We start from the raw sequence: 9638 nt of genomic DNA, 5'->3' as shown, positions 1-9638 counted from the left end.
ATGTACTCTGAATATAAGTTAAATAAGCAGGATGACATTATACAGCCTTGACGTACTCCTTTTCCTATTTGGAACCAGTCTGTTGTTCCATATCCAGTTCTAACTGTTGCTTCCTGACCTGCATACAAATTTCTCAAGAGGCAGATCAGATGGTCTGGTATTCCCATCTCTTTCAGAATTTTCCACAGTTTATTGTGATCCACACAGTCAAAGGCTTTGGCATAGTCAATAAAGCAGAAATAGATGTTTTTCTGGAACTCTCTTGCTTTTTCCATGATCCAGCGGATGTTGGCAATTTGATCTCTGGTTCCTCTGCCTTTTCTAAAACCAGCTTGAACATTAGGAAGTTCACGGTTCACATATTGCTGAAGCCTGGCTTGGAGAATTTTGAGCATTACTTTACTAGCGTGTGAGATGAGTGCAATTGTGCGGTAGTTTGAGCATTCTTTGGCATTGCCTTTCTTTGGGATTGGAATGAAAACGGACCTTTTCCAGTGCTGTGGCCACTGCTGAGTTTTCCAGATTTTCTGGCATCTTGAGTGCAGCACTTTCACAGCATCATCTTTCAGGATTTGAAATAGTTCAACTGGAATTCCATCACCTCCACTAGCTTTGTTCGTAGTGATGCTTTCTAAGGCCCACTTGACTTCACATTCCAGGATGTCTGGCTCTAGGTCAGTGATCACACCATCGTGATTATCTGGGTCATGAAGATCTTTTTTGTACAGTTCTTCTGTGTATTCTTGCCACCTCTTAATATCTTCTGCTTCTGTTAGGTCCATACCATTTCTGTCCTTTATCGAGCCCATCTTTGCATGAAATGTTCCTTTGGTATCTCTAATTTTCTTGAAGAGATCTCTAGTCTTTCCCATTCTGTTGAGGCAGTAGCAGTATTAGTACTAGGATAAAAAAGGTGGAAAGAGACAAAGGACTGCAAAAGACCTGAAGGAAAAGAAGCAACTTCCCTTTTAGAGATGAACCATAACGCAGACAGATGAAATTAGTAATTCCTAGAGCAGGAAGAAATCTTAAAAAAGAAGCCTATGTCCGTGAGATTTAGCAGCTAGAGAACTGAACTCACTTTTTATATTTCTTGATTCAAGCAAATCCAGGAGAAAATGTCAGAAATACATGCTTTTGGCTTTTATTACAATAATTTATTACAATAATGTGTGTAAATAATTTATACACAGCTTCAAAAATGTTTGCCGAAGAACTAAAAGGAGTTTTATGTTCTTTATAAACTACCCTTAATGAGACTTAATCCTTGTCTTGAGTAAGTGTGTTTAACTCCCTGTGTCTCAGGATGTTACTTGTTTGTGTTTTTGGTTTTCCTGATCCTATACTATATTGAGCACTGCTCAGTAAGCATTATCTCTTTTATCAGAACAGACTTATGAGGAAAGTAGGTCTTACAGGTGAGAAATCTGAGGCTTAGAGTAAGTAATTTGCTCCAAGGTTATGGCTAATAAGTGATAGAGTTTAATTTGAACCCAGATTTCACTAGAACCCAAACTTAGTCCCTACATATGCTATGTCACTTGTGAAATAGGTGTTAAGAACAGATGTGTTATTTTCCAATGAACGCTGATCTCAGAATAGTTCCTACCTTGGGATGCTGTCACCACTTAAAATACCTTGTGGACTTTAATAATTTCTTTCATAATCTGTTTGAATATATATCTTTAGTTAATGGTAGTTTTTTGTCCTCTGTAGACTTCTGGTAAGAATTTTAAAAGTCATTTGGAATTTGTTAAGGAGAATTAAGTGATATGGTCAAGATAGATAATAACTTTCTTTGTTTAAAAATGTGAATATAAAGTAATTGATTTTTCCTTCCTCTACGTGGCTTACCTTGATGAATTTCCAGAAATATCTTGAACAATGGCAGTATCATTGTCATATACCAATAATTATTTTTGGGTAAGAATTTTGTCATAACTAACATGGACTCGTTGGAAAAGACCCTGATGATGGGAAAGATTGAAGACAGAAGGAGAAAAGGGTGACAGAAGATGAGATGGTTGGATTGCATCATCTATTCAATGGATATGAACTTGGGCGAACTCCAGGAAATGGTGAGGGACAGGGAAGCTTGATGTGCATCAGTCCATGGGGGTCATGAAGAGTCAGACATGACTTGGTGACTGAACAACACCACCACTATTTAGCAATTAGGGTGCTTTTGCATGTTACTCAATGCAATATTACTATAGGTAAGTAAATATAAATAATTTTATTCAGGGCAGAAAATGCTACTGTTCAAAAGAGAAATTCAGTTGGAATGATCAGGGAAGTTTACATAAAAGAGGCAATTCAAGATAGTTCTTGAAAGATAGGTGGAATTTTGGTAATAGAGGCCATTTTAGAAAGAATTTATAAACAGAAAATTACAGATACATTTAAGAAACAGTTTGGAGCCCAAAGAACCACTGTGGAAAGGTATTTGAGATAATACTGGGGAGATGGATTGGAACCATTGTGGATGGTCTTCAAAGCTAGAGCATTTACTTGGTAGATTGTTATCTGCAATCTAGAAACAAGTTTTTTGGTTGTGATTGAGTAGAGGAAAACTAAGACATTATATACTGGTAATGTATATAAGCTAAAGAGAGAGACTAGGAAGCTGATCATGATGCTGTTGACATAGTTGATTAGAATGGTGATGATAACCTTTAGGTAGAAGGCAAGGGGATGGAAAGAAGAGAATTTATGCAAGAAATTTTTAGGTAGAAGTCTATAGGATTTGATAACTAGGTGAAAGTGAAAGTCGCTCAGTCTTGTCTGACACTTTGCAACCCCATGGACTATATGGTCCATGGAATTCTCCAGGCCAGAATACTGCAGTGGGTAGCCTTTCCCTTCTCCAGGGGATTGTCCCAACCCAGGTCTCCCGCATTGCAGGCGGATTCTTTACCAGCTGACCCACAAGGGAAGCCTAAGAACACTGGGGTGGGTAGCCTATCCCTTCTCCAGGGGATCTTCCCAACCCAGGAATCAAACTGGGGTCTCCTGCATTGCAGGCAGATGCTTTACCAACTGAGCTATGAGGGAAGCCCTTGGAACAGGTAAAATCAAAGGTAACTAGGATAACAAAGATAACCAGGATAACTTTGTAAGTGAATGCAGGTGATAAATTTAACCTTTGAGAGAGAATAAGCAGAAAGATGAGAGAAGGGCTAAAAATGGAACTTTGGCAAACTCAAGTTATAAAAACTAGCAATGGGCAGAGAAAGGAGCCATTTAGTGGGATCTGATTAAAAACTGTATAATAGAAGTAAACGGAAAGAATTTTAAGAAAGATTTAAATATAATAATAGCTGACATCAACATCATCATCAAGCCTTACTAAGCTAGACAGCACTGCTTTGAGCACTACATGCATTAACTCGTTTAATAATTATAGCACCACAGATAGGTAAAGAAATTTATCTTTGGCCACTGGCAGGTAAATTGCCACTGAGAGTGGCAGAGTCTGAATTTGAGCTGTCTGGTTCTATGTTTGTACTCTAAACCATTACAGTACTTAACAGAAAAGTTAAGGGTTGAGATTGTAAACGGTGCACTGGAATTGGCAATTAACAGATCTTCACTCTTTTTTAAAAGTGTGCTTCCTCAGCACATATTTCACTGAGAAAAGAAAGCAATTGAAGAGAATTTCTGCACAGTCTCAACAACTATCAACCTACTGGAATTTCTACCTAGACTCTCTACTTTCCTGTTACAAGAAAGGAACTGCCTATGGACTTAACATTTTATCTATCCTCTCCCACTTACTCAAGGAAATCAATTCAGCAATTGTCCCATCTTACGTGTATCAGCCGTAGCATCTGAAAATAGGTACATTATTTTCCATCTTAGAAAAAAAGAAATGACCTGTGAGCCCACGTTTCCCTTCAGCTTCAGCTCCATTACTCTGCTCCCACTTTATTTCTTGAAAGAGTTGTCTATATATGATAATGCCACTTCTCCCATTCCTTCCAGAGCCCTCTCCAGTCAGTTCCTGGAAACAGCCTTTGTCAAGCCCACCAATTACTAGTGTGTTTCCCAGATTCAATGATTATCTCAGTTCTCATGCAACCTATGTAGCAACATCTGACACAATTACTCCCTCCTTAACAAATTTTCATGACATGGCTTTCAGAATACTACTTTCTGGGTTCTCCTTCACTGGTCATTGTTTTTCTATCTCCTTTGGAACTTGCTTCTGATTGCCCAGTCCTTAGACTTTTATTAATACCTATGCTCACTCACTTTCTGGGCGGCCTCATCCATGTCACACCTTAAGATCATCTCTATACTGGCAATTCTTAAATTTATGTTTCCTACCAAGATTTCTTTTATGAACTTGAGGGAATGAAAGTTTTAGATATTGCAGTGCTTTGTGACTTTCCAAAGCTGAACTCTACCCAACAAAATCTTTTTTTTTTTTCCCCCCCTACCCAACAAAATCTTACCCTTTATTTAACTTCTCTCATTTTCTTGGCTATGACATAAGAAACAATGACATTGAGTTCATGGAAGATACAAAAAATGTATGCAAAATCAGTGCTACAAAACTATGAGGAACAGATGGCTGTGATTGGAGAACTTCATCTCTCTCAAATGACCTATTTTGAAGTCAGTGGCCTACTGACTGTGAAGTAGCGGGCTTCCTAAGAAATAGTGAAGGAAATGCCTACACACAATTACTGCTGTCAGAAATGTTATGTTTGATTCTCTGTGCTTCTGTGCATGATTTGGACTTGGAGAAGCAAATAAAAATTGTTTATATTGTATTACTCAATTCTACAAAAATTATTTAACTCATCACTAACTATGTCAATTCTGAGAAGAAAAAATGTCAATATTTGAATCTCTAGCAGCTAGCAATTTTCTCATGTTGAATAAAAGTTCACTAAAATTTTTTAAAAATTAATTTTTCAATTATTTTACTGGAAAATAAGTTTTGAATGATTTTTTAAAAACTGATTACATTCTGTTATGTATTTATATATATTGGTAATTTACATATGTAGTGTAATGAATTACAACTTATAGAAATAATGTTTACTCAGTAGTTATAAAATCATTATATATTACTAGGATTAAATTTTTTTTAATTTAAAAAACGTATTTTTTGGCTGCTCTGGGTCTTTGTTGCTGTGCTCAAGCTTTCTCTCATTGTGTGTGTCTGTAGGGCTCCTTTCTAGTTGTGGTCCAAGGGCTTCTCACTGTAGTGGCTGCTCTTGTTGCAGAGCACTGGCTGTAGAGCTCCAGCTTAGTAGTGGTACACGGGTTTTGTTGCCCCTTGGCATGTGGAATTCTCCCTGATTAGGGATTGAACCCATGTCCCTGCACTGGCAGACAGATTATTAACCACTGGACCACCAGAGAAGTCCAAAATATTTTAATTTTTAACTTAAAGATTTTAGTCATCCTTAATTCTGCATTGAATACAAAGTTCATTCTTATTCTTGTATAAAGAACAGATACATAGTACATAAACAGATGTACAGTATATTTGTGGCATTAACATTTCATGGGGGCTAGGGGGAATAGGAACAAATATCTAAGCAGAATCTTTAGGGTCAACAGTTATGGAAAAAAAGCTGAGAAACACCGTTTTAGTTGCTCAGGTCTAAAACCTTGGTGCCATATTTGCCTCTTTTTTTTTTTTTTTTCTCATATTCTCCTTAAATTCATGAGCAATCCTCTGGACTCTACCTTCAAACTATATCTAGGATCTGACACCACTTCTCTCTCTCTTTTTTTTTATTGCCACCCTAGTAGAAGCCACCATCATTTCCTTGTCTGGATTACTGCAATAGTCTCCTTAACTGGTTACTCTGAAGTCTATTTTCAATATAGCAACCTATGTAATCTTTTAAAAAGAATGCTATGTAACTTTCTTGTTTAAAGCTGCTCTGCTTAAAAGTGTTTCAAATCCCAAAGTTAAAAGCCAAAGTTCTTAGAGTGGACTTCCAGGCCACATGAATTATCTGTCTTCACCTCTCAAATCTCGTGTTTTACTATTTGTCCCCTCTTCGTTAGTCAAACTGGCCTCCTTGTTCTTGCTCTATTTCAAGACATTTGTGTTTTAGGTCTTTTGCACTAGCTGTTCCTTGTGCCAGCATGCTTTTTTCTCTTCCCTTCCACATATTTGCTTGGTTACCTTGCGCTCAACATTCAGATCAAATTATCACTTCCTTCCAAAAGCCGTCCTTGGTCACCAAACCACCATTCCACACACACACACACTACCCTCTCTCTCTCTCTCTCTCTCTCTCTCTCTCTCTCACACACACACACAGTACCCTCTCTCTCTTACCCTGCGTGGATAGAACTTATTGGTGGTGGTTTAGTCGCTAAGTCATGTCCGACTCTTGGGACCCCATGGACTGTAGTCCACCAGGATCCTCTGTCCATGGGATTCTCCAGTCAAGAATACTGGAGTGCGTTGCCATTTCCTTCTCCATGGGTTTTCCTGACCCGGGAATCGACCCAGGAATCGAACCCTGGTCTCCTGCATTGCAGGAGAACTTACTATTCCTTGATATTTTTATGGTCTCCTGCCAATAAACCCCAGAAGAAAGGGATTTTTGTCTGTTTTGCTGTGTTACCGCCCCACATCTAGAACTGTACTTGACACAAGACACTCAACAACTTTTTGTTGGATTAACATATATGAAATGTGAGCTTGACAAAACAGGTGAATGTGAGTCTAATGTGGAGACGTGGGAGAATTAAAATACAGTAATTGTATGTGCTTAGTGGAACACAGAAGCCTCCAAATCCATCCAGAAGTTTTACATAGGCAGATGCTATGGCCTGGTTAATTTAGGCTGTGCTAATCAATGTAATAGATTTCTAAGGGTTTTGTAAACTATAATGTATTATGCAATTGCGAGACTGTATGATAATTGGCGAAGGTCAATCACATCTTGCCTTTTATTGTTTCCTTGTCTCGAAAATTCTACAGGGAAAATTTTCGTTTCACGTCATTTACTTCCTCTTCCTATAATCCAAACAGTCAAGGGGCTGTGAATGGTATCGTCCAAGGGGAGTGTAAAAAGTTGTTTCGTCTGGGAGTCTGCGTAGTGAATGGCTTGCCGAGGCTGGCGCATGCGCACCTTCGGAGGCACCGCAAGATGGCTGCCATCTACTTTGTCGCGCGTCAGTGTCCCGAGGAGTTAGCAGCGGCGCCGGTAGCGGCAGCTGCAAGTGCCAGAAAATAAGTGGCCGCTGAACGGTGGGAGTTTCTCGGTCCTGTGATGTGAGCTGGACAGCTCCAAGAGAGACACCTCGCTAGGAAGCAAAACGCGGGGTTGGAGCGGTGAAGCCCCTCCCCCCAACCTCTCTTTAGTCCGACCAACTCCCTCGCCTTTTCCTCCCCTTTTTTCCTCCCAACCCGCTACACGCTGGCCCGTCGCGCAGGCGCACAAATCTTCGAAGCGCCTCCTTAGCCCTTGGGGCTTGTGGGCTTCTGCGCGCGCTTCTTCGTCTTCTCCCTTGATTGGCCAGATTGCCCCGCCATGACGTCTCCCTCTGCTTTCTAGGTTGAGAAGGAAGCAGGGGGGCGGGTCCAAGCAGCGCGTGCGCGATACTGTTGCTGTCCCTTTGCTGCTATTGCGTTGCAAAAAAATTCCTGACTAGGTAGCCTTGGGCTTTTCTGTGCTAGAGGACCTAAAGGAGAGAGAAAGATTTCTGCAACTGAAGGGGCAGTCGGGTAGTATTTACTTTAAGATATTAACGCCCACTCTTAGAAGAGTGTTGGGGAAGGGCCTTAAGCGTTGAGAGCCGAAGAGTATAAAACCATTTAATTTCCGGGCCAGACGTTTAGAAAGGTTTTGCAGGAGCTGTTCTCTGCGTAATTCTTCGTGATTGCTGACTGGTTTAAACACAATCCCTTGAACAATTCTGATAAACCTTCGAAACCCGCAGCCCCTCCTTGCAGCGTGTAGGAGCCGCCAGCGTGCCCAGCACCTGGTCCTCCCGTCCTCCCTCCAGAAGAGCCTAGCGCGTGCACCATCCCCACCCCCTGGCCTCCCTCCCCACCTGCGGCTTTCACGCACTCGCAGTGATTGTTTTGCCCGCTCCCGCCGCCGTCGCCGTCGCCGCCGCGGCCGCCAGAGGAGCAGCAGCGCTTGTGCAAACCGGGAAGATGGCGGCCGGCGGCGGCGGAGGCGGCAGTAAGGCCTCCTCCTCGTCGGCCTCTTCAGCAGGGGCTCTGGAGTCCTCGTTGGATCGAAAATTCCAGTCGGTAACTAACACCATGGAATCTATTCAAGGCTTGTCGTCTTGGTGTATAGAGAACAAGAAACACCACACTACTATCGTCTACCATTGGATGAAGTGGCTACGGAGATGTGAGTGTTGGGGGTGGCCAGGGAAGGGAAGACTGGGGAATGGAAGGAAATACTGCTCGAAACGTTTAGGGTTTCCCTGTGGAGCCGCTGCATTCGGTTGGGGTTGTTCAAATTAGAGCTTCAACCCAAGTGTTGCCAAACCCAGACTTACTTCTCACCGGGATTGTCTGAACTGTAGGAGGTTCATCATTTCTTGGATTTTACAGCCACTGACTTGGTGTGACCTTGGGCCGCTGGGCCCAATTCTGTAGAGATTTATATGTTATTTCAGAGCCTTGTGAGGTGGTGGTGTATTTACTGAACGTTCACAGAAATTGTCGCGTCCGTTTATTTCTAATAGGCCTTGATGTGTTAATGATTTCTCGTACTGCTATGGTTTAAGCAGTAGTAAATGCACCTACTTCGCGGGAATGTGTTGGACAATTCTATTTTCCACTGGCCTAAAACTTGTGATGTGTAGTAAGAAGAACCTTACCTAGATGAAGAGGTAACGTGAGCGCCACATAGAGCTCAGGCGACCGACCACCTGAGAGGTTTTCCTCGACTTGTGTTCGCTGCAGTAAAGTACAGGCTTCTTAATACTGACCAGAAACAACCGTAGTCCGTATTGCCACTAATACCTTAAAATGGAAAACATATCCGTCTACTTTTCAGTCAGTTCAGATACGTTTTTAAAGAATAGGAATTGGTTTCTTAGGTAACCAAAACAAGGAATCAGAAGTGCTCCTTTTGAATATATACTACTCCCCCTCTCACCGCGAGTTAATTGCCTTTTTGTCTACTTCGCTGAATTTATTTCACTTTGCTGCTTTACTGCGGAAAAGAAGTCTATTAAATTGTCAGGAAGCATGGATTGTTTGCAGATTTCAAATCTTGAGGACGAAGGAAGTGTGGAGAAGTCATTGTTGCTTCCTACACAGAAGAGATGGTTGACCGTAAATCCCTGTGTATCTGAATTTTATGTTTGTTGTTGCTTCTTGTCTATGGCTGTCACCAGTGAAACCCATCATTCAGTTATTATTATTATTCCACTTTTGCTACTCACTCTGTAGTGTTTTGATCTGTGTTTACTTTTTTAGGGAACCGATGGATAAAACTTGCAAAATCATAGACCCCAAAACTTCAAACTATTTGTGTATAGTTATTGTTGGGAGAGACGTTTTGCGAGATTACCTGTATTTACCAATAGCAGATCAAAGTTACCTTCTTTCCAAGAGGTAAAATTAGAAAATACAATATCAAGTATGGTACTCCTCACTATCAAAGACTCACATGATAAGTATCTACTAT

General features: G+C 41.0%; 1 protein-coding gene across 8 annotated transcripts in view; it reads left to right on the top strand.

Annotated features, from left to right (window-relative positions):
- The first annotated feature begins 7129 nt into the window (after positions 1-7129).
- RPRD2 (regulation of nuclear pre-mRNA domain containing 2) overlaps positions 7130-9638 on the top strand; it is a 96833-nt gene continuing 94324 nt past the window's right edge. For 3 of the 8 annotated variants that reach the window (XM_070367155.1, XM_070367154.1, XM_070367156.1), the window contains exon 1: positions 7136-8348. In XM_070367155.1, coding sequence (XP_070223256.1) covers positions 8144-8348 — 205 coding nt within the window. In that variant the 5' untranslated portion in view covers positions 7136-8143. Of the gene's footprint in view, positions 8349-9638 lie in introns of all 8 variants that reach the window. The other 5 variants (XM_005894898.2, XM_005894897.3, XM_070367158.1 and 2 more) reach the window with 4 other exon arrangements.

The sequence above is a fragment of the Bos mutus genome, chromosome 3 (genome assembly GCF_027580195.1).
Source record: "Bos mutus isolate GX-2022 chromosome 3, NWIPB_WYAK_1.1, whole genome shotgun sequence".
NCBI lineage: Eukaryota > Metazoa > Chordata > Mammalia > Artiodactyla > Bovidae > Bos > Bos mutus.
The sequence above is the reverse complement of the archived record's forward strand: the minus strand, read 5'-3'. Positions and strand labels throughout refer to the sequence as shown.